The following is a 25,474-nucleotide window of genomic DNA, read 5'->3' on the forward strand; positions in this document are numbered from 1 at the left end:
AGGTTCAATACTGTGGCAACCATTTACTGTTGTACAGCAGATCAGCTCGGACCGATACATGAACAAGAGTAAACAAGACCTAACCAAAACAAACATAGTATGCACTACAACAGTGTTGCATTAAGGACCATGACTACAATCAATCATACGAGCTATAAGCCATATTATATCAAGGACAAACGTATTTGAAACGCTATTGAAATAGGCTTCATTCCTTCATGTTTTTGTTGCAGTCAGAACCTCTCCGTGATTGTTTTCCTTCTGCTCAGTCTGTGTGTATCATACTGTACTGCAGAGACAGTTCCTTGCATATCATTCCAAAATGGTTGAAATAAGTGAAATCATCAGTATTATTGAAGTGCTTAACTCCAAGACTACATGGGGTGCTACTTGTGGATACAAATGAGTTAAAAACAATGCGATCGGACAAACAAACAAAGGTGAAAGCATTTGTCATACCTTCCTCCTAAAAAACAAAACAAAAAAAAACAAAACAAAAAAAAATGTCTTTTTTCCACTAAATAATTATCCATGTTAAAACATGGCTGACAGATCAAATGATGGCTTATGGTCGTGACTGATTGTGGCGGCAAAGAAGCTAACGTATCTTTAGTGATGCTTGTTGCCAAACTTCTGTGTCACGTAAACCTGACCAATTAAAATCGAATTGAGTCCTGTAGCTCGTTTTTCTATTTTGCATTTTTGATCAAAGCCTAAAATTTACATATTAAAAATATATTCTTTTTTGTTTTGGATTAAAAACATTTTCCATTGCCAATTGAAACTGGAAAGAATGACTGATATATATTACACTGATTAGACCGGCTCGATTCCTGATTAAACAAAACAAGAAAATGGCATGCAGAAGTTATAAAAAAATACATAAAGAACAACATGCTCCTTAATAATTCTTCAGTCTTACAAGACTCAAATGAAGGTGAATAACTAGAACACAGTATTTACAAAAACCATGTAAATAACTTTAAAAAGGCCAAGATTAAAATCTTTCAACTAAATACACATGTGAATGGAAGCCCAGCAGCACCGTGATTTAACAATGAGCAAATGTGTAATTCACCCCTGAATAGTTCAAATACTTCTATAGACAGAAAAGCACCTTCATACAATACACAGGTGCTCGAAGGTTCACCTGCTCACTTCCTTATTTATAAAGAAAAAAAAATGGATTAGTGGCTAGACTGTAGTTGAAAATACAAATTTCAGCAACAAATCACCAAACCTATGTACACAGTGCGTATAATCTAAGGTTTTCACTGCCAAATTAGTGCAATAAAATCCTCAATAGAACAAATAATTACAACATGGCCCATATATAACAGTGAAAAGATTGGAAACTGATCCACCTTTTTTGTGTGACCAATAATGTAAACAAACCTTTATTATGTTTGGAGTGAAATAAAGTAGAACCCTAGATCATTGTTTTAACATTCTACATGCATACTATGGTCCTTACTGACACAAAGTTAATTCTAAAAATACTGAACACCAATACAGCTTCCTCCCTACATATCAGTTAAGAGCAAAATAGATCACTCAAAGGCTGATAAGGAGTTGGGAGTCCTGTAAAACAACACCGTGTCCTCTTACGTGGATAAGCAATACTGTAAAAAGTACAGCTTGATAGTCTTGTTTCTTAGCGGTTGATGGAATTTGATTTCTGCAACTTTATTGAAGTACCACATGGGCCAACTAGTTTATTTTGCCCCCCCCCCCCCCCCCCCCAACCATACAAATATCCTTGTACGTACTCACCTGGTGTCCACCTGCGATCGTCCTCTGTCACCATGTCCACTCCATTGATGAGGTTCTCCCAAAATTCCTCCAGGTTGTTTGACTCAGGTAACCGGCCCGATATACCTGCAATGACTATGTCATCCATGCTGTATTTCTGTGAACAAAAAGAGGGAAATTGGTCAGATGTCATTCATCCATCAATCCATCCATCCATCTTCCGCTTAACCGGGGTCAGGTCATGGGAGCAGCAACAGCCTAAGCATGGAAGCCCAGACTTCTTTCTCCACTGCCACTTTCAGGGGAATCGCGAGTTGTTCCCAGGCCAGTAGAGAGACACAGTCACTCCAGCGCATATGAGGTCTTCCCACAGGCCTCCTCCTTGTGAAGCCTGTCTGGAAAACCTCACCTCAGGGTGCAGGGAGTCCAATAATATAACACCACTTGGGTCGATCGGGGGAAATTGTTCCTCCGAATCAAACCCTTCCATGTTTCACTGTCATTTCCCACGTGAGCACTGAAATCCCCTCGCAGAACAAGAGAGTCTAGCACCCCCCTCCATGGTCTCAAAAAAGGGTGGTTAATCTGAACTGCTGTTTGGTGTACAGGCACAAACAATAGTCAGTCGACTCTTTTGTCCACTGGGGTGAACACCAACATACTGACGCCAAGCCTACTTGGCGCTTCCCACCAGGGGCAACTCCAGAGCGGAAGAAAGTCCAACTGCTCTCCTGAGAACTGGTACCAGAGCCCAGGCTGTGTGTGGAGCCCGAATATATCTAGTCGGAACCTCTCTGCCTCAAGTTCAGGCTCCTTCCCTGCCACAGATGTGACAGTTCACAGACACAGAGCCAGCTTCTGTAGCTGTCAGAAAAAATACCTTACACCCAAAAACACAAGACAGGATATGCTCATGGGTTTTATATTTCAGTTTAGTGAACATAGTACAGCCAGTAAATTTAATATCTTACCACTTTACAAAATACAACCTGAGCAGAAAGGAGATTTATTGAATAATGGCTGCTTTTTTTTTTTTTTTTTTTTTAAATCACTGCAAAAGACAAAGCATACAATGTATTCATTCACAGTGAAGAAGATGGTTTTGTACCAAAGCACATGTAATCATGTTGGCTTTGACTAGCAGGTTCGGAAATTAGGGCTCCTACCAAACACGCATAAACGAGCAATTTCAGCAGACAATGTAGTCAGCGTAGACTAGTGTACAAATCAATGATGTAATGTGTGCGTGTCTGTCTTGCTCTTTGTTCCTCCTTTCTGGGCCATGCCTTTCTGTGTCAGCAGGTGCTCTCGACAGCCAATGAGCTCCTCTGAATTTTAGTCATTAAGCCACTGTGCTCAGATTTAACGGATTTTAATTTAATGAACGCTTAAAAAAATAAAAATCAATAAATCCGTGGATTTCAACAGGAAAGAACAATGTTTAAAAAAAAAATCAGCCCTAATGGTCCTAATATAAGTGTGTTTGGATGGCACAGTTGCCATTAACCTTTCCTGAAGGGATTTGGGTTCCAGGATGCACTGTCAATAGGATTAAAACGACAGCTTCACTTCCAGACAGCCTTACCCTGCCTGGATCACATGCGAACACCGGCCTGGCCATGACATAGCAGATTGATCAAACCAAGTCTCCGATGTGTTCTATCATCTACTGCATTTTGCCGGGTCTGATTAGAACCATGAATAACTACACGAAGGAATTCAATGTATTCTATTATCACTCCTTTATCACATACTGTAACAAGCATATTGCTAGACAAACAGAGTTATGTTTTCTTCAAGAAAAAGGTAGAAAAAGTCCCATAACCAGATTCAAAGGACTGAAAGAAAATAATTTGTATATAAATAATGCTGGCGGCACGGTGGGTGACTGGTTAGCATGTCTGCCTCACAGTTCTGAGGACCTGGGTTCAAATCCAGCCTCGCCTGTGTGGGTTTTGTCCGGGTACTCCGGTTTCCTCCCACATCCCCAAAACATGCATGGTAGGATATTTGAAGACTCTAAATTGCCCGTACGTGTGAATGTTAGCGCAAATGGTTGTTTGTTTGTTTGTTTGTTTGTTTATATGTGCCCTGCGATTGGCTGGCGACCAGTTCAGGGTGTACCCCGCCTCTCGCCCAGAGTCAGCTGAGATAGGCTCCAGCACGCCCATGACCCTAGTGAGGATAACCGGTATGGAAAATGAATGAATAATGCCTTGCAGGATGAAACGGTCACCTCTAAACTCTTTCAGTAACATTTTACCTCTCTTAATTGTTAAAAGTTTATATTGTCTATATAATAAGTAAATACAAAAACTATATATTTTTAATTGAATAAAGAAATCATGCTAATGTGATTCATGCTGAAGATGCGTCTTATGCATGTTTTTAACATTTCAAGTGTAAAAATAAGTTAGAGCATTAAACAGCTGCAGCTCATTCAGAATCCTGCAGCTCGGGTTCTGACTAGAACAAAGAGGTCAGAGCAATTACCCCAATTCTAAAGTCTTTACACTGGCTTCCAGTCAGCTTTAGAATATATTTTAAAGTTCTGCTATTGGTCTATAAATCACTAAACTGTTTAGGTCCTGAATACATGAAATAAATGGTAATGGAATATAAATCCAGTAGGGCTCTGACAGACTCGGGTCAAATAGTGGAGCAGAGTCCAAAGCAAACATGGTGCAGCAGCATTTAGCCATTATGCTGCACACAAATGGAATTATTTTCCAACAGAAGTGATATCAGCCCCAAGTGTGCATGTTTTTAAGTCCAGGTTAAAAACTATCCCCTCCCCCCCCCCCCCCCCCCCCCATGCTTTTTCGAGCATTTCCACTTTTAAATATTTCTTGCACTGTTCGCTGTTTTAATTGTATTTTTATGTTTTTCCCCTCCGTTTTAAATGTTAATAAGCCGTTTTTTTTCTTTGTTTGTAAATGCTTTTAATTGTGTAAAGCACATTGAGTTACTGCTATATAAATAAATTTGCTTTGCTACTGTTAAACAAGTGCCAAATGTGTATGCTTTCAGTCTCAACTCTCAACCTAAAGTAACACCTGCGATTTCTCTTAACACACTCTGGAGGCTGGTGTTTCTTTTTGAATATGCAAAATAGCCTCAGAAAAATTAAATCACACAGTAAATCCTTAGATAACACATACCGGAGCTGCCAGCAGTTTAGGGGATATTAGAGGCATGTTTCTTGAAAAGTAGTCCAATTCCAAAGACTTTGGACTTTAAGGTACCCCCTGGACTTTCCCATAGATTTATGATATGGCTTCTTTACTCGATTGCTTCATGTTAGCTGTACTAATAAAAACAACTAAGTGAATACATGTTGAAAGTCTGTGTATACAAGTATACTGAATAAAGATAGCTCTTTAATGTAGACGTTATCATACAGTCATCTGGCAATGATTACTGTCATAGGCTTTTGACTTTACTCATAGATTTGGAATACCGTCTCTTTACTTGATTGCTTAGTGATAGGTGTACTCTCTAGTTAACAACCTTGACTAAGTGAATAGATGAAAGTCAATGTAATATAAGTATACAAAGATAGCTCTTTAATGTAGATGTAATACTTTGTCATGTGACGATAACTACTGTCATAGGACTTCAGTTACAACAGAATGTCGAATTGTGCTTTCCATGTCACATTTGAGATGTCACGCTATAGGACTCAGGTTGTCTCGATGAAATGATCGAGGATATTTGAAGGATTAGCTCACCAAGCAGCAGCAGAACAAGTTTTGACTTGTCAATGCCTGTTTGCGTAAACACATATCCTCTTCCTCCAAGTGAAGAGAACAAACATTCTTTCCATCTGTGATTCCCAACCAGGGTGCCGTTTAACACTGGTGTGCCTTAAAACACCATCACTTGTTCAAGTTCACTTAATTATTATTTACCAATTACAAATATATCTGTTCATCCATCTATGTCAGTGATGCAGTTAGAGGCATAACAAAATGCTCTTCGATTACGGCAGAAGATACAATAGAGTTATTATACACCCATTGCCATTCATACAACAGAATGAGTCATGGTCATGGCTTCCTGCGAATATATCAGCTTTGTGTTCAATTAAGCATGCCCAGATTTGACACTTAGTAAGTAAATTACAATGAGATAAGTATTTCAGTGTTGATACTTTGTGATATTGTTGTTTAGTGGTGTGCTGTGAATTTTTCTCCTGTAAAATGGGTACCATGACTCAATAAAGGTTTGGAAACACTGCTTTAATTAATTATAAGATGCTCTTTGCCACCCTGTAATGGCCACTTAAAGGCATTCTTCCTACACCTTGCTCCATATGTGAAGAATTAGAGATGGGCGAGTATCGATACTAGGTATCGCATCAGGCTAATACTGGCCCTATTTCGAGTTATCAGGTACTTGTGAAGACTACCGATACCACCCACCAATACTTAAGGCAAAAAAAAAATATATAATAATCTGACATCGTGTAAATTGTCCTCACTAGTAGTTGGCGCTACACTGTGGTGGTTTTGCACATCGGGAAATCATTATGAGCATCAGAAAGAAAGAAAGGTCTTTGTTCAAACTTATGAGATTGCGTTCATTCAAATGGTCTGGAAAAAAAAGTAGTTTGGAAACTCGTTAAGATTGTCTAATCTTAAATTGCTATAACTGTATGCATGTATAATATTACACTACATTACCAGTTAGTGCAGAATTTTGCATTTTTATTTTTTTTAAACTCTACTCTTTTCAAGATTGTTTTTGTTTGACAGGTCAGCAATGGCGTCCAATCAATTTGTACAGCCTTTTGGAAAGCCAAGCTGACCAATGTGCCAGTCAGGCTCTTTTATTTCCCAACCGCCTACTTTTGGCACACACAAATTCCTCAGCCTGCTTGGGAAAATCTTTTACTCTTGTGTTACTTCTATGGACTTCATTTGGTTCACCCAGTTCCACCCAGCAGCCATTAAGTCCAAAGTAACCCAGATCAGCAGAGGAAAAACAGAATGATATGAAGACTCTTTTCCCTTTTTTTTTGGGCGAACACATCCATTACATAATATATGCATTCATGACACACAAGGCCACAACTTGTGCGTACAATAATGTTGAATTCATATGACGTGTCGACATCACTCTCTTCCCCTCATCACAAGGCTAGGTACATCGGCCGTTATTGTTCGTTGTCTAACACTGACCCGACCACTTTAAAAATCCAAACATACAGTAAGTCTCGCTATGACCCGCTAGCTGGAAACAGTTAGCCTGCTTACCTGTGTCGTGTGTTTCTTCCTCTAAAGTAGCGAGCAACAAGCGCTTGGCTGGGATGCTAAAGGCGCTTCTGACTGGGCATGCGGTCCCTAGTTTATTCCGTTAGGCGGTCCAGAGTGGGAGGGGGTACTGTGTCGACTATCAACGAGGTGAAAGCGGCATCCGTACTTGACTGTTTTCTCTTCTTCCCTCTGGTGAATTTAAATGTCTCACATTGTGTCCGGCCACGCCACATGGGCTGACGGCTTGGTCTGGCTCAGCAGTCCAATGAGAAAAGAGGCCGGGCTCTCGGATCCAGCCAGCGGCGAGTAATTCGTTCAACGCCCATTGTAGTCAGACGCAGGGGAAAAAAGGGGGGAAACGGGAGGGTTAGTAGAGTTCAAACCGACCTTGCCGAGTCACTGTCTCCTCATGCCAAATCAGCCTTGTGGTGGGTATGCCTTTTAACTTTCAAGGCAATTTTCAGTTCATAACGCTTTTGATAACTGGATGCTGGCATTCGCTGCTTTAGTCAACCACGTGGTGAATATAACTTGTACTCATTTTCTTCAATGTGTTTTGCCTACATTTAACCAGTTTACGCCTAAAACATGAAACAAACATCTGTTTAGGTTTCACCTCTCGTTTTGCCCTCTAGTAGCTGTCGGTCTACATTAACCGGTCACGTTCAGACAAGCCACAAATAAAACCAGGTTTACTTTTACGTAAATTGACATTGAACTTGAGTTTACCTACCTGTGACGAATCAACAACTGCCCACGTGTTTGACGCGCACCTATTGATTTGACACATATGTTGGCCAATGGCGTAACGAGGGTGTGGAGATTCATCCAATCACAATGATGAGCGATAGCGTGATTAGGAGGCGGTGCCAGCTGATGACGTTGACGGCCAGGCTGGTGTGACTTCCTGAGGTTACTGTCGTTCATGAGTTCAGCTCGCATGATGTTTGGAGGAAACTCCTACTGACCCACACTGATAAGCACAGACCAAAAACTAACAACCTAGATCTCTTGGGAGCTTCTAACATAAATCAGTTATTATGAGCTACTGATTCTATATCGTCTTGTCACCAAGTGAATTATTATTTTTTTTTCGTTACATTTGGTTCCATACTAAAGACAAAAATCATATGAACACATCTGATTTTGCAGTATACATGTATATCAGGGTTTCCAGGTGTCCCAGGTCCTTATCTCTTATAAAACAAAACATACAATAACAAATTGTAGCATTAAATCATAGTCATACTTTATACTTCCCACACCACACAAGGTATTCCCCCCCCGCCAAATGTATTGCATTGTTAACTCAGTGACAGGCCCACTTCAGTGGTACTTACACTATAAATATTGTTTATGCTATCAAATTAAAGTTTTAAAGGACCCTCTTTTCTTTTATCATGAGAGTGAGTGGTAACAAGATTTCCAGCAAAATTCTGTACCTTTCATTAAAAAATGTCACCCAATGACAGACATTTCAGTCAGTCAACTCCACCTTGGAAGGATGTGAGTGACCACAGGGTCGCAACAAGTTGACGTCCTCTGCGAGGCCAACTTGTTCACGTTATAATGTGAAACTTATGTTTTAACGTGATATGTATCACATTATAATGTGAAACGTATCACAGTATAACATGACATTTATCATGTTATAATGTGAAACATGTCATAACGTGAAACTTGTTATAACGTGATAGTGAACCTTTTTTTTTTTTTTTTTTTTTTTTTTGTGGCAGCAATACGCTTCCGTAATTCCGTGCATGACATGTTGCTTTTATTTTAATGGTTCTAAAAATATCTGGTAGAAGAAATCAGCTCCGGTGGAAATTATGTAATGCAGAGGGTCCAAATAACTTTATAAAAATCAAACAGTGCAATTTTAATACACTCAAAAAATATACAGTTTTTCTCAAGGGGCCACTAAAAATACAGATTACATTTGAGTTACTAACAGTATAAAAGTGCATATTGTAACTGGATAACTCATATTTCCATTATTCATTTGAATCTTTCCAACTCCAAGTAGCTCTGATCATGATGAGCTTGTTCACTTACTCACCAAATCTGGAAATAATTTACTGATCACTCAATGGTCATATTGATGACTGCCTTGTATGCGCGTCAGTCTTTAGCATTATAGTTCCTGATCTTGACAATTTTGCCTGGGGCTCCATGCTGGCAGTTCTTAGGAGGGTTCGATGGTGCTTCGGAGGGGTTCTTCTTCTGCTGGAAATTGGCTGGGGAACGACTGTGGATGGGAGCACTGGTACCGGTCACCATCACCCCAGCGGTGCCCGACTTAGTTGGCCTGCTCCTGCACAGATCACTTTCACCTTGATACAGACATGGTGTATTTTAATTACCATGTTAACTTTTTCTGAATTTCTACCGTCTATTTTTGAACTTTTCAACTTAACCGGTACCTTTTAAAATATAAATTATGGTTGGCGTTCCATGTCGCTTTGAAGGAATTTACGTCACGTAACAATGCTTTTTGACTGACACATTCAAACTACGGCGGGAGAGAAGGCTAAAATTATCATTCAAGGCATTTACCATTTCCTCAATTGCTGTGCCCTTGTCAAATGACATCTAAGAGTGGAGCCGTCGGAGATCTCTTTGTCACTTGCCAACCTAAAGTGCGTGTGGCGTCATGGTGAAAAAGGTCTATGAAGTGCAGTATTTAGGTGCAACCAGCAAAGGCACTATTTTATAGTCTCAAATAGTTGCGGTCTGAAGATCAAAAACATGACGTCAGCTATGAGAAGTTGAGCTACATGCATGCTATGGCAACTCCTCTGGAGTCCACCCATTAATCTGATTAATGCAACACTGGCATAGAAACAAGAGTTCAGAACATTCAGGGAGGGATTCTCCATTCCTCCCTTGCAGCTCTACACACTGATGTTCAGAGTGAGTTTACCCGGGTTATCACGTAGGCTGTCAAAGTAAGCATATCAGTATCTGGGCATCTTCTTAACTGTGTTTCTTTTAGCTGGACTGACTTTCACTCGTTTGCATTCATACTGACATGAACCCATACTTCTCAAGAAGAACCAGTAAGCTGGAGGCACTTTATCAATGTTTATGTGGCATCTATGTATGTTTAATATGCAGAGGTTTTAGTTGAGTCTCAGGCTTGACTGTATTTCCACCGAATTCACTGGTTTTACATTCCATTTTCTTTCATTAGACAGCAATGTTTAAATGGTAAATCTAATTTTGTAAAAATAATTCTTGAAATAGTTATCTATATTGTTGCTGTTTTTGATGCATTTAGTAAGTAGTGTTTGTTTACTTTTTATTTTCTTTATCAATAATTATAATCAACGTATTGTAGTATCTAAAATTAACGTCATTCTTTAAAAAAAAAACAGTATTAATGGTTACTTTTCCCAATCGTCTATTAAGAAAAATACTACGACTAGTACAATACAAACAGTGCACCTTTTTTGTAAGTAAATAAAGTTCTTTAAATAAAATGTTAAAAATACCTCACAAAATAATTGTATGTGATTTTACACGGCTGCAAAATACAACCACTAAATAACAAATATACTTTATATACAGTATAAAATATACATAAAAACGTTAAATGATAGTGATAATCAAAACCGAGCATCGTTTTTCTAGAGACCAATATTTCATGTTATTTGTGCAAGTGTTCCCTTTACACATACAGTATATACAACTTTCTGCATGAAGCATGTCTCATTTCTTTACATATATCAACACTAATTTAGAAGTTGGCGGTATGACAGAAGTGGCTCAGTAATGCACACACAGTAAAGGCCAAGTGTAATTTTATCGATCGCCTGTATTTTATACTACTTTATCTAAATTGACCTCAGTTTCGGATCTGTGGCACACTATTTGACCAGAGGTAAATGTTGCCGTGCTCTGATTAAGCTGTTTAAGAAATACTTAACAGAAGAAGTTTCACCCACATTAGGTGACACAGCTTGTGTGTACAATAGTGTCACTAAATAGTCTTAAATAGAATGACCCAAAGTATGTTTATCCTGGGCAGGAGGTCTTTTTACAAGAAAAAAAAAACCTTTTGTGGGCTTCATGTAACAATAATATACGGTATTAACATCAAGAGAAGGCCACGCAATTTCCATGGACATAAGTTTAAGATATACATTCATAAAGCGTATTTAAATCTGACTGATAACATTACCTTCTGAGTAAATGGATGAACTCAGTCCAAGGTCCAATATTTCCCAAATCTCCTTTAATGACTGCTGAGAATCTTCAGAGCTGGGCTGTTTCTTCACCTCCAAAGAGTTCCGTAGCTGGTTGATCGTAGGAGTTTTGCCCGACATTTTAAAGGCCTGAGGAAAAGGATACAAGGTCAAATTAAAGACGTATTTGGTTTTTGATTACTTTGTTTTTTCTTCAATTTCTATTTTATTTATTAAAAATAAATACATTATCACAAATGTTATACTTGCATGAAATAATGTTGCACGTGGCATTTAATGTGTAAGGCCATCAGTAACATGAAGCCTTTGTCATTTATTCAAAATTCTGGGATGAGATGAGACCATGAGATGCAACATCTCATTTGGGGGCATGGGGGGGTCGTTTGTCAAGGGAAACCTTCCAGTGAAGACAAAGACATTTATTAGGCTTTCCACGATCAGGATGTTTGGCACCGATCAGCTGGTTTAAATAAAAAAACGATAACCGATCACAAGATGGAGCATACATACTGAGCATAAAGTCCTCTCCCGAGCACCGGTGACCACCAGCACATGTTTTCCCCCCATTTTGTTCTTATAATCCACACGACGCGATTGATTGTTGTTGTCGTGGCCGAGGTCACTCACAGGTTTAACTGGTCGTATTTGAGTTGAGATTAAGAGTAGGGCCAGTGATCATAAAAGATGGGATGCGGTGGTATCGGAATACAACATTTTATTGCAGTTGTCAGACATTGCAATAGTGAAAGACCAAATTTGTCTTGTAGTCTGATCCAGGCATTATGTGTTGTCTGTCCCACACCGCCGCCATGTTTTTTTTTTTGTAAATAATTTTATTGGCTGTCAGATATTTACAGTACTACGGCAAAAGACACGGGTTAAAATAAACTATCTTTTGGAGTCAAATATACTGTACACGATGGCGACGCAGAGTAAATGTCTTGCGGAGCCAATCAATGACATCATTGTTTGGATCGGTGAATTATGACATGAAAGCCGATCATCATGAAATGCTAATTATATGCTGATACCGATCAGGCCGATCAGATCGGTGTGAAGTCTACTTTTTATGTCTTCATTTACTATCAAATTTATTGCACGTTTACACTTGTATGGTCAAACTTAAATATGTTACTTACAAATTGTCTGACCACCTAATAAAGGTTCCGTGAGTAGCCACGGAAATTTAGTTTTCCATCTGAACAAGTCCGAGTCGGATTTGTGTTCGACCTCAGTGGTTGCACTGTATCCAGCAGTGAAATAAAAAAATGTATTTGAAATTTTGTACATGATTACCCCAGACTCATCAGTGGTTTTGTGCCTGTCGGAACAAAGGTCGCTGTCTCCTTTTATGGGAGGCCCTATGCTGTCAGATGAAGTGGCATGTTCAGCAACAGTGCAAGCCATCTGCCTCACAGCATACTGAAGCTCCTGGAGACATGCACAATTGCACATACATGAGTGAGCTAGTTTCGCCCTCTGGTGGTAGAAAAATCAAATCAGCTCCGTTCTCAAGCCCTCTTCAATTTCGCCAATCCATTCATTTTATTTCATGCTCATCCTGCACAGGGGGGTGGCACCAAGTCATATTACTATACAGTATTAGTTGAATCAGTAGTTGCCTGCATGTATTAAATGTAAGCTCTTTGAATGGAACCATTGTGTCCTTTAAACGTTACTTGTCACTCGGCTTTACACGATCAGGATTTTTTTGGGCCGATCACCGATCAGCAAGTTTAAAAAAACAATAACCGATCCGCTCACAAGATGGAGCAATGTGTCCATTTACATGACTTGTTCATTTATTGTATATACTTGTGTACTGTATACTGAGTACTGTATCCATCAATCCAATTTCTGTACCGTTTAGCCTCACTGGGGTCGCGGGCGTATGGACGGGTGTTGTCCAGAGTTTGCGTCCGTTTGGCTTTTTTTTTTTTTTTTTTTTTTTCACACTGCGTTGCTTGAACGCGGCATGCTCCTTGTGTACATTCTTCAGGTGCCCGATCAAATTTGGATTCATAGGCAACGGTGACGTGGAGTTAAATGTCGATGACATCATTGATCGGATCGGAGGATTATGACATGAAAGCCGATCATCATAAAATGCTAATTATCGGCCGATACCAATCACACCGATCAGATCGGCGTAAAGTCTACTTGTCACAAGGAGTACTGATGTCATCTAGTCATATTATTCCAGCTACAACAGCATGATGATAGGCCAAAGCAGCCTTTTCAAAACCTAGGGTTGGCACCGACAACAGGTTCTGTGTGAGTTTTTATTGGGCCGATATGTATATTTCAATGTTACGACAATTCAGGATGCTTTTCCTAGGTTTGGGTATGGGAAGGAACCAAATTTCACATTTGTTTCATGAAAAGTTTGGGAAATAGTGGGCAGTGGGTTACAGAATTAGCAAATTAAGATCTTCTATCCTTCTTTATGATGAAGTCTTGATTTCAGAACACATCTTTAATTTGGATACTGGAATCCGAGCTAAAGACTGAAGGAGCAAATGCATTGATTCTGTGTTTTTCTTGAGACTACAGTCTGAATTTGCTTTTAAAGAATTACAAGCTTTTTAACATCAAAATGAAAGGGAACATCCTTGGAAGAACATCAATTTCAAAATGAAGGATTATATGGAGCCGGCAAACCAAGTAATATAGCTCTTAAACTATAAATTACAGAATGTACCTGTGTTGTGAGTCGATACTGCAGCTGTTCTAGAGCAGAAAGACGATCATGTTGATGTCCTTGTTCTCCTGTGGAGGAATCTCTCTTTTGCTCAATTGCCTCTGTAAGGCACACAAAATTGGACTACCAGTAAGTGAAGATTTGCATTTGATTTTGGTTGCTCAGCATACACATTGTTATGGAGCTGGCATAACTATTATGATAACAAACGCCACATGTTAAATGCATGTCTTACTGTACCCTTTAATCCAGGGGTGTTGATGCAGGCACGAAGGCAGTTGCCCATCTGGATGAGCTGTTGCTTCTCTCTGCTCAGACGGGCGATATACGCCGCCGCCTGTTCCAGCCTGGCGTGTGCCAGCACAATGTTCCTTTTTACACCCTGAACATTACCAGATGCAGCACCAGCCATGAGAGCGGAGTTCAGCTGCTGCTGCCACAGTGAAAAGTTCTCATCTCGAACCTGCTGCACCACAGGACTCTGAAAGGACAGGAGGTGAAATTACTATAAAATAAACTTGAAACCTCAGGAAGTCACACCAGCCTTGCCGTCAACGTCATCAGCTGGCACCGCCTCCTAATCACGCTATCTCTCATCATGTTGATTGTGATTGGATGAATCTCCACACCCTCGTTACGCCATTGGCCAACATATGTGCTCAAGTCAAACAATCCGGATTTTGATTAGCACCAAATAGTAAACCATCTTCCATGCATATATGGGTCATTTTCACATAATTTATAAATAACGGTAAAGAGAGGATGGCCCTCTGAATTACCTTTTGAAAATCAATTAATTTTACTGATATGAGTATTTGAATTATTGGCATTTGTTATCCACCAAAAAGTCAATTGTTTCTAAGAAGCAAAGCAAATTTATTTGTATAACGCATTTCATACGAAAGGTAACTCAATGTGCTTTGCATGATTAAAAGCATTTAAAAACAAAGAAAAAAAACATCATAAACATTTAAAACAAAGAGAAAAAAAATAAAATTAAATTACAACAGCGTACAGTTTCAAGAAATAGATTTTAAAAGTGGAAATGCTCTAAAAAGCATTGGAAAAAATAAGCGTTTTTAACCTGGACTTAAAAACATGCACACTTGGGGCTGACGTCACTACTGTTGGCAACTTATTCCATTTGTGTGCAGCATAATAGCTAAATGCTGCTTCACCATATACTTTGGACTCTGTGCTCCACTATTTGACCTGAGTCTGTCGATCTCAGAGCCCTACTGGGTTTATATACCATTAGCATTTATTCCATGTATTCAGGACCTAAACCGTTTAGTGTTTGACAGACCAGTCGCAGAACTTTGAAATCAATTCTAAAGCTGACTGGAAACCAGTGTAAAGAATTTAGAATTGGAGTAATATGCTCTGACCTCTTTGTTCTGGTCTCTAGGTATTTACTAACAGCAATCCTCTTTTCTTTATTGCCAAAAACAATTATCTCAGTTTTGTTGTGGTTTAACTGAAGAAAATTTTGGCTCAACCAGTTATTTTTGACAGTGACACAACACCTCAATTGAACTGTAGTCATCTGGAGACACTGCTAGCTATAACTGTGTGTCATCTGCATAGCTATGAAAGTCAAAATTAAAGTTCTGGAGAATTTGACCCAAGGAACGCATTTACAGGCTGAACAGGAGAGGTCCAAAAACTGAACCTTGAGGGACGCCCTAGGTCATTGCCATTCGATGAGATTGAACATTTCCAATGGTTACAAAATACCTACTTTCCTCCACATAGGACCTGAACCATTTAAGGACTGTTTCATTTAGTCCTACCCACGTTTTCAACCTGTTCAACAGTATATTATGATCTACCGTATCAAAAGCCGTACTGAGGTCCAACAAAAGAGCAGATTCTGTACAGTGATGAGTTCGGAAACCTGATTGAAATTTGTCAAAAATTCCATTTAAGTTCAATATATTGCTGAGTTGATTAAAAATAACTTTCTCCATAATCTTGGCTATGAAAGGGAGATTTGCGATGGGTCTATAGCTTGCTAACATGGAAGCGTCCGGCGTTCTATTTTTTAGCAGAGGCTTAATGGCAACTACTTTGAGCTTTAGGAATCTCGCCTGACTGAAGTGAGCAATTGATTATTTGCTGCAAATCAGCTTGTACAGACTTCGCAATATCCATCCATCCATCCATTTTCTGAGCCGTTTCTCCTCACTTTGGGTCGCGGGCGTGCTGGAGCCTATCCCAGCTGTCATCGGGCACACCCTGAACTGGTTGCCAGCCAATGGCAGGGCACATACAAACAAACAACCATTCGCACTCACAGTCACAACTATGGGCAATTTAGAGTCTCCAATTAATGCATGTTTTTGGGATGTGGGAGGAAACCGGAGTGCCCGGAGAAAACCCACACAGGCACAGGGAGAACATGCAAACTCCACACAGGCGGGGCCGGGGATTGAACCCAGGTCCTCACAACTGTGAGGCTGACGCTCTAACCAGTCGCCGCCCGACTTCGCAATAGATTTGAAAAAGTCAGATGGTATTGAGTCAAGACAGCTTGTTGATGCTTTCAGCTGCTGAACTGTTTTCTCTACAGTTTTTTGGTCAACTGTATCAAATTCTGACATGGTAATAGAGTTTTTCCTGGGTGACTTCAGATGTAGTATCATTTTGCTGATTTGTGCTAATATTTAACCTGATGGATTGTATTTTTTCACTAAAATAACAAGCAAATTCATTGCATTTATCTGCTGTTAGGAGTTCTGGAGCTATCTGATTCGGGGGGTTGTGAGTTTAACCACAGCAAACAGAGTGCTGGTATTGTTGAAGTTCTTACTGATGATTTCAGAAAAGTGTTGCTGTCTAGCCTTGACTAACTCTTGGTGAAAATTACAAAGACTTTGTCTGTAGAGGTCATAGTCAATTTGGAGTTTGTTTTTTTTACACTTACTTTCTGCTTTCCTCCACTTTGATTGAGAGGTCTTTACCATTATTGTGCTCCTCCACAGGGTTCTTGGTCGCCTCAAGATTGTCTTAGTTTTAATAGGAGCGACAACATTCATGACATTTGAGATTTTACAGGTGAAATTATCCCAAAGTTCATCAACTGTATCACCATTCACAGTTTGTGGCATAGCAATGGTCTCCATAAACTTAGTGGCGGTACTCTCATTTATGTACCTTTTCTTAATAGACAGAGGTTTTCTGAACTTTTGGAAGAATCTGTTATTCAAAGAATACACAAAAATGGTCAGAAATAGCCATATCCTTAATGTCAATTGATAGACTTTCAACATCCTTAGAGATGACCAGGTCTAAGATGTGACCTTGAGTGTGCGTTGGACCCTTAATCTGTTGAGAGGTCAAACGTGTCGTGTATAGCAAAGAGTTCTTTCGATTTTATTTCCATGTTATTGTCAACATGAATGTTAAAGTCTCCCAATTATGACAAAAAAGTTGTAGTCACTACAAATAACTGACAGCAGTTCTGAAAAATCCTCCATGAATTTTCTATTGTATCTTGGAGGCCTATAAATTATTAAAACAATAACCTTTGGGTCACCTTTTACTAAAAACTGAGATATTCAAAAGAGCTAAAATCACCCAGTATAATTTGGTCACACTGAAATAATGACTTAAAAATAACAGCAACACCACCGCCTTTTTTCCCCATTCGACACTTGTTCATAAAATTAAAATTTCCTGGTGTTGCCTCATTTAAAATGGTATTACAGCTACATTCCGTGAACCACGTTTCATTTAGTAACAAAAAGTCCAGATCATAGGTTGTAATGATGTCATTAATCAACATTGATTTATTACCCAGTGACCTGATATTGAAAAGAGCTAGTCTCGCAGCGATAACTGGAGACAATGGTTTCATAGATTCACATTTTATCCTCACTAAGTTTGTAGTTCTACTTTTTTAGTGCCATACTGCTTTTATCAACTTTCTGTCCCTTGTAATTACAGGGAGAAAAAATGCCTGATCTCCATAGGGGTCTGACTTATTCTGGAAAAGACCCCGCAGATATCAGTCAGATTCGCAGATAAGGTTCTTCATGGGTGGAGGAGGGGCCCTTCGCATCTTAGTGGATGGTGGTTTCAGGCGAGGGGGGATGGGAGAAAGATCTTGACGTAGTGTGCGTTAGATTCCAATATTGACAATAGTCCTCATCCTGTCTGTCGCACCGTGCAGAGAATTTAGGCTAGTAGAGAGTGAGGTTTGCATGGGGCTTGGCTCCAATGGGGCAGGGAGGGGTGTGGGAGATTCAACATGCTGGCTCATCTCATTTGTCATTCTCTCCTCCGATTGTTTGGATGACGCTGATGAATCCGTCTGCGCCTCGTGTCGCCTTATCTCCTGTTCCTCTGATTATTTGGGAACAACTGCATCTTTTGGTCTTTCAGCCGTGTCAACAAGGCCAGTGTTTTTTTTTCGAGCCGCTGAATGACGTACACAGTAAAAAATCTTGGCAGCCAATAACCTAACCCTTTGTCTATTTAGACAGAAACCGTCTGCCTTATAAAGATGTCTCCGCTCCCAAAAAACGTAGAAATTGTCAATGAAACGCACGGATAGTGCAGTACACACTTCTTTGAGCCACTTATTTAATTGACTGAGCCTAGAGAAACGCTCATCTCCAAATTGTACAAGTGGGAGAGGTCCACTTATAAAAACCTCAGCATCCAAATATTGCACTTTTGTGAGGAGATCAATGAAATATCGCTTCAGTACCTCTGATTGCTGCTTGAGAACATCCAGGGCCCCTGTGTGTAGAATGACAGATTTTACAGTTGGGTGCTGATTAGTGATCTCCAGGATTTTTTTTTTTTTAGATATCAGACACAGTACTTTGGTGTTCTTCTCACTGCAAAACATTTCACATCCTTGACAGCTCCATCACCAACTATTAACGTTTGGGGAGTCATTTTTTTTCTTGTATGATTTACAACCCCAATTCCAATGAAGTTGGGACGTTGTGTTAAACATAAATAAAAACAGAATACATCCATCCATCCATCCTTCTCCTCACTAGGGTCGCGGGCGTGCTGGAGCCTATCCCAGCTGTCATCGGGCAGGAGGCGGGGTACACCCTGAACCGGTTGCCAGCCAATCGCAGGGCACATAGAAACAAACAACCATTCGCACTCACAGTCATGCCTACGGGCAATTTAGAATCTCCAATTAATGCATGTTTTTGGGATGTGGGAGGAAACTGGAGTGCCCGGAGAAAACCCACGCAGGCACGGGGAGAACATGCAAACTCCACACAGGCGGGGCCAGGGATTGAACCCGGGTCCTCAGAACTTTTAAGGTGACGCTCAACCAGTCGGCCACCGTGCCGCCAAACAGAATACAATGATTTCTAAATCATGTTCAACCTATATTTAATTGAATACACTACAAAGACAATATATTTAATGTTCAAACTGATAAACTATTGTTTTTAGAAAATAATCATTAATTTTATGGCTGCAACACGTTCGAAAAAAGCTGGGACAGGTGGCAAAAAAGACTGAGAAAGTTGAGGAATGCTCATCAAACACCTGTTTGGAACATCCCACAGGTGAACAGGCTAATTGGGAACAGGTGGGTGCCATGATTGGGTATAAAAGGACCTTCCCTGAATTGCTCAGTCATTCACAAGCAAAGATGGGGCAAGGTTCACTTTTTTTGTGAACAAGTGCGTGAGAAAATAGTCGAACAGTTTCAGGACAATGTTCCTCGCCTTCAACGCCTTTTTCAGGGACGCCCCTGCTTATTTCAGCAAGACAATGCCAAACCACATTTTGCACGTGTTACAACAGCGTGGCTTCGTAGTAAAAGAGTGCGTGTACTAGGCTGACCTACCTGCAGTCCAGACCTGTCACCCATTGAAAATGTGTGGCCCATTATGAAGCCTAAAATATGACAATAGAGACTCCGGACTGTTGAATAGCTGAACCTCTACATCAAGCAAGAATGGGAAAGAATTCCACCTACAAAGCTTCAACAATTAGTGTCCTCAGTTCCCAAACGTTTATTGAATGTTGTTGAAAGAAAAGGTGATGTAACACAGTGGTAAACATGACCCTGTCCCAGCTTTTTTGGAACGTGTTGCAGCCATAAAATTCTAAGTTAATGATTATTTGCTAAAAACAATAAAGTGTATCAGTTTGAACATTAAATATCTTGTCTTTGTAGTGTATTCAATTAAATATAGGTTGAACATGATTTGCAAATCATTGTATTCTGTTTTTATTTATGTTTAACACAACGTCCCAACTTCATTGGAATTGGGGTTGTAGTTTCATACCTTTCAGTGGTGGTGGGGGATGAGCATTCTTGGCCAGGGTCTTGTAAAAGTGTCTCAAATCTATTTGTAAGTCTGATGTCAATGTTTTGCATTGACTTGCGTCCTTTTTTTCTTGCCCTTTGCTGTAGCGACCGCTTCACTCGGGGATAGAAGCAGCCCACAACGCAGGCCAGCTGGATTCCTTGGTAATCTGCTGGTGTTGTGTCCTCCCTTTTAGATGTTGTCCCATATCTTTGGGGTTTGCTCCCAGTGAATTCCAGGGAGAACTGCTGGATGGCCCATTACTGTTTCCACAGTCCACATCCGTCCTCTTTCTTGAGCTAAGTGGCTGTCTGTAGCCACACTTCTGCTCACCATTTTGAAACATCGGTAAAGTGGTTTAATTCCCCGACTGTCCATTTACATCCACATACACAAGATGGTGTCAAGATGGTGGATTTTCGTTTCCAGGATTGTAAATCTTCTGCAGCAGTCCATGATAGTCCTCAGTGGAAAAGGGAGGCATCTTGATTGCTGGTATTGTTGCTAATAGCAGGCTTGTGATAATTAGCAGGCCACGCCGACGTAATGGTGAGAGGGTATAAGAAAATACTGGAATATGGCAACAACTGACTGTATCTACAAAAAAAAGTACAGTCCCACAGGTTTAAAAATATCCAGGAGTTGCTGCTTCTATTTTTTTTAGAAGAAAAACAAGCTTATCTGCAAGAAAAAATTGAAACGAAGCAAGCGGAGCGAGCAAAAAAGCGTCTGCACTGGAAGAGAGAGAGAAATGTCTTCAGTATACAAAAAAAACTAAGGAATTGACCTTGCCGTTCCAATACTTTTGGAGGGGATAGTAAATGGTGTTATTTCTGATATAAATAGGACTCTAAGCGTGGCTGTTTCCGCATGGGAGACATTTGCCCTGCATATAAAACTATGGCAGCATAGAAAAATTGCTATTTTCAATTTTTGACTTTGACCCTTTGATAGAATTATATGAAAATTACCCTTATATTTGGCCATTAAGATTCAAGCATTAACTGAGAAATTGAATCAATGCATTATCAACATTTTTTTTTTTTTAAAGTTCAATTTCACAGAATAATTAACTATTACAATACTTTGTTTTGTGAAACTCCTTTAAGTAGTGTCATCCTGTAATAAACATACAATCAGTATGCCAAATTAAGCATAAACTCTTGGGCAGTAACTAGGTGACTGCAAACAAATCATTGGTTCGGGAGGCTACTTTTGATCACAGTTGAATACAGATAAGATCACTTTAAATAATAGTTAATCTGTCCAATACCCGATCCCTTATGTTGTTGGCATGTGGCTCTGCATGTTGCCCTCTCACCACTTGACTCCTCAAAGCAGTGGAGTCAGCATGTTTCTCCGGACACAAATCTGAAAATCAAAACCATAATAGGAAAACTTAAACAAACCAAGATACATTAAAAAAGGCGAATGGCACAGTGTGAAAAGTCTTGGCTGCATGGAATCGGATAGAGACCAAAACCTGCCTCGGTTAGCCCAAAAAAGACTAATAAAGGCAAACCAAAACTATACGGAGAGCAGTTGGTTGAGCTATAACAGTTGGCTCCTTATCCACTGTCAAAGAACACACAGAACCATCTACTGCTAAGGGTGTACCTTTGTGTGTGCAGCCCCCTCATTTTGACATGCCTTCATATGTATATGTTCACAAGTCTATGTGACTACAATATGTGTGCCCGTACAAGAGTGTAAATGGGATTTAGAGGTAGCAAAGGGATCTTTTGCTATTTACAGTACAAAATCACTAAACGATCATATAACTAATATTTGCCAGATTCACTTGGTGAATATGGATCTACCTCCCATTTTTATTTGTTGGTTTCTTTTACACTTCAACCTGTACCTTTGGTTGCATTTTTTTCATTTCCACTAAGTTGATCAACTTATTTTTGACATTTATCTGCTTAAATAGCTTCGGGAAGCACGGCTCAGAAATACGTGCTCAACTGCAAGGCTGCAGGTTTAATCACCCAAATACATAAAGTATGAGAACAGACGGGAACAGAATGTTTTGTTTGTGGAACAAGAATTCTAAAAAATATAGACAACTTACTTGTTGACAAAGTGAAACCTTAAAGGTTGAACACAATCAATCCATTGATGCAGGTTCCACTTACGATTTGTTCATATTTGAAAACAAATAATCCACAGTCAATGTTTAAAGGCATATTTTAACATTCTTAAGAGTCTTACAAATGTAAAAGTATGATAACCACTGTTAATGATTTTAGCCAGGACAGACATTCATCGGCCGCCTTTGTCGCTAAGTAAGCTTGTGAAGGATTACACCACAAAGGTGTTTTGCTTTTTCTTTGGGGGCTTTTTTTGTGATGCCACCACAGAGTCGTAGCAGTGAGGGGGGTTATATGATGAGGAGTTTAGAACCGAAAATGTGACGTATTGGTGGCTGATCTGAAGAATCACAAGACGTTTCACTAGATGCCACACATGAAGATGGTTCGACCTCCAAGTTTCTGTACAACCTTAAAGGCATAGTTTGTTGAACAATAAACTCTGTTTCCAAATTGTGCAACCTTCAGAACATTGTAGTTAAAAGCATGATCCTGTTCTATATGAAAAGTGCTTTTAGTCAATAATATTGAACTGAAAACTACCTTGGTCATGTGGATGTGGTTTATCTAGATATGTGTGAGCCTGGGACTCTTTTGTTGTTCCTGTGGCAGGAACTAGGCTTGGGAGCCTTAAAGAACCTTCTAGCTGCTCCTCAAGGTGTCTGCATCGAGCGTTCAACAGGCCCACCTCCTGCTTCAGAGCCTTAGTGTAGTCTGAAACAAAGCAACGAAAGGTTAGCATCGTTTGCCAGAGTACATTGTGTGATTAATGTTTGCAATGGTGACTTGAACTTCTGGGTGACATTTTAAAATCATCAATTATGTTTCTGTGAGAGACCTGACAAATATGCAGGGATGGTGTTGGCAGAGACGTCAGGATGCTTGGCAAGAGGGTCAGTTGTGAAGGTAGCTGCGGGCGCTTCAGGGGTTTTAACTGCCTTGGGAGAGGCATCTTGAAGCTTGGTCTGTGGATGTGGTAGGATATCACCAAGATCCTCCATATCCTTTCTCATCTGGGAAACCACAGCTCGCAAAAAGCTGTTCTGCTCAACCAGGGAACTTATCTCTTGTGATGCCCTCACATCTGATTTTGGTGGGAGACCCTGTCAGTATTTCATGCAGTATATACAGTAAACTGATGAGGACAGCGGGGCTATTATTGGAATCCTTGTTTTAGGAAAAACAAGCTTTACAACATCCAGCACAGTATGTCAACACAATATACCTTAACCAATACCTTAACCACACCTATGACCCCAGCTACAGTAACAAGTATCTTTTATCATATATTATCCAAACTCAAGAGTTTTTTTTTTTTTTTGCGCGAACAAAGCACATTAGTAGTATTTTGGCAGAGCCAGCAACACTAACATTTGACCCAAGCTATCACAGACATTTTGCATAAGATAACCTTTAAAATCACTAGGTTATTATTATTTTGACAAGCTTGAGGGATACAACCCGATGTCCAGGAAACAAAAAGGCATCCTTCCAATAACCAGTACCAATATCTAATTATTTGAAAAGTAGGATTCACTCCTTATGCATCATAAATCTTTGAGATGACTGACTGTGGGGTCTTGTCATTTACTGTAGCATTTAATTGTATATATCCGGTTATTCCCCAGTCCAACCAATACATATAAATGATTCTTGTTTTGTTCCACTTGGCAGTATCACTAGTATTATTTATGGTAAAACTGGGGGGAAAAAACAAAACAAAAAAAACTTCATAGACATGTTAGCCTGTTGAGACATTTTACAATACAATAAATGGTTAGCAATTTTACAAGTAATCGGTGTTGTCTGTTTTCTCTTATACATGGATTATGCATCAATAAAAGTTTGTTGAATATTTATTTGACTTTGCTAATGTCACAAAAAGGTACCTGCTCAAGGTCCCTGTAGCCAGAATAAAAGTATTCAACAATTATGTCATGGTTTTTATTGCAGCCACTTAGCCTTTAAGTGTTATTTGATATGGTGTTGTTTGACCCTTGATGCCAACAGTTTATAACAGCTGCCAGTTTGGAGAGGCAAGGAGTCAAACTGAAAGGCCATTATACCTTACAGGATGCTCAAAGAAAAGGCCATTGCCGAAAACAGTTTGGGCTTGAATACACAGTACATGAACTGAAGGGCATCAGCTGCCAACAAAATACAATATCCATGTGGCATACAGTATGGGTGTGTAGAGATGAGGGGATTCAAAGTCTAATTTTGTAATCAATAAATTGTTAAATTGTTAAAAAAAAAATCAATTGTTTTTTGTTAGTTATCAAAGGAAAAGGTACAAGCTTTCTTACCTGCACTGCTTTGTCACTCACAACAGACGCACACAAGACAGTCAAGTCATGCAACTGTTTTTCTTTCTCACTAAGATCTGCCTTTGCCTGATGAAGATAAAAAAAAATACTAAAATCACTAGAGAAGCTATGATAACTCTGGATAACATAATGCTTTAAAATATTTGTGGATGATCAGCCAAGAGAAACTTGTACTGCAGATAAGAGGAAACTTAACTTTTCCAAGAAATTCCATGTGACATTGGAAGATATGAATTCAGGACTACAAGTTGCTTATTCAATATAGCATATCAGCAATCTCCAGATACCATGCAAAGAGGCCTGCTAAGAGCAGTCAGAAGGATAGGAATGACACTAGAACAATCCACTTTTAGGTTATCGTGCTATACAGTAAATGTAATTCTAATGTTTTATAGAGCCCCGAAAAGGACATCTTAGTTAAATCTTAGTTTTGCATGTGAAACCGTGTGCACGTAATAGGCGTTCGCATGCCAGGTGAGGTGAGACATGACATCACAGCACACAACAAGCAATACTGTGCTGCGCATGCATACATCAGCTACTATTTTGGAATTTTTTTTACAGTGCGCATTGTGGAAATACCGCTAGTGCACGCAAACCTTAACTCATTCACTGCCAGCCTTCCCAGTTAACATGGATATTTGACTTCTAAAGCCGTGAATGTGTTAATGTGCACACGTGAAACTGAAAAAGTTTTATTTTTTTATTTTTTTAATTATTTATTTTTAATTTTTTTTTTTTAATTTTTATTTATTTTTATTTTTTTTCCCTGTAAATAGTTTTCAAACATTTCAGCTGATATTCACATGCACACTATGGCTTATTGTGTGATGTGATCA

At 39.5% G+C, this 25,474-nt stretch overlaps 2 protein-coding genes across 18 annotated transcripts in view; both read right to left on the minus strand.

Moving 5' to 3' along the window:
* Window positions 1–7,790, minus strand: part of fasn (fatty acid synthase) — a 29,814-nt gene extending 22,024 nt beyond the window's left edge. The window contains exons 1-2 of one of the 2 annotated variants that reach the window (XM_061757036.1): window positions 7,744–7,790; window positions 1,774–1,909 (exon numbers count right to left, since the gene is read on the minus strand). In XM_061757036.1, the coding sequence (XP_061613020.1) occupies window positions 1,774–1,900 (127 nt within the window). In that variant the 5' untranslated portion in view covers window positions 1,901–1,909; window positions 7,744–7,790. The other variant, XM_061757037.1, reaches the window with a different exon arrangement.
* Window positions 7,791–8,874: 1,084 nt separating this feature from the next.
* The window catches only part of ccdc57 (coiled-coil domain containing 57), a 36,725-nt gene continuing 20,125 nt past the window's right edge, over window positions 8,875–25,474 (minus strand). For 11 of the 16 annotated variants that reach the window (XM_061757042.1, XM_061757041.1, XM_061757047.1 and 8 more), the window contains 9 exons: window positions 24,615–24,701; window positions 23,147–23,411; window positions 22,852–23,022; window positions 21,489–21,586; window positions 14,160–14,400; window positions 13,920–14,020; window positions 12,515–12,649; window positions 11,194–11,347; window positions 8,875–9,343 (listed from right to left, as the gene is read on the minus strand). In XM_061757042.1, the coding sequence (XP_061613026.1) occupies window positions 9,132–9,343; window positions 11,194–11,347; window positions 12,515–12,649; window positions 13,920–14,020; window positions 14,160–14,400; window positions 21,489–21,586; window positions 22,852–23,022; window positions 23,147–23,411; window positions 24,615–24,701 (1,464 nt within the window). In that variant the 3' untranslated portion in view covers window positions 8,875–9,131. Of the gene's footprint in view, window positions 9,344–11,193; window positions 11,348–11,467; window positions 11,616–12,514; window positions 12,650–13,919; window positions 14,021–14,159; window positions 14,401–21,488; window positions 21,587–22,851; window positions 23,023–23,146; window positions 23,412–24,614; window positions 24,702–25,474 lie in introns of those variants that run through there. The other 5 variants (XM_061757049.1, XR_009785759.1, XM_061757046.1 and 2 more) reach the window with 5 other exon arrangements.

This window comes from Phyllopteryx taeniolatus, chromosome 19 (assembly GCF_024500385.1).
Source record: "Phyllopteryx taeniolatus isolate TA_2022b chromosome 19, UOR_Ptae_1.2, whole genome shotgun sequence".
Classification (NCBI taxonomy): domain Eukaryota; kingdom Metazoa; phylum Chordata; class Actinopteri; order Syngnathiformes; family Syngnathidae; genus Phyllopteryx; species Phyllopteryx taeniolatus.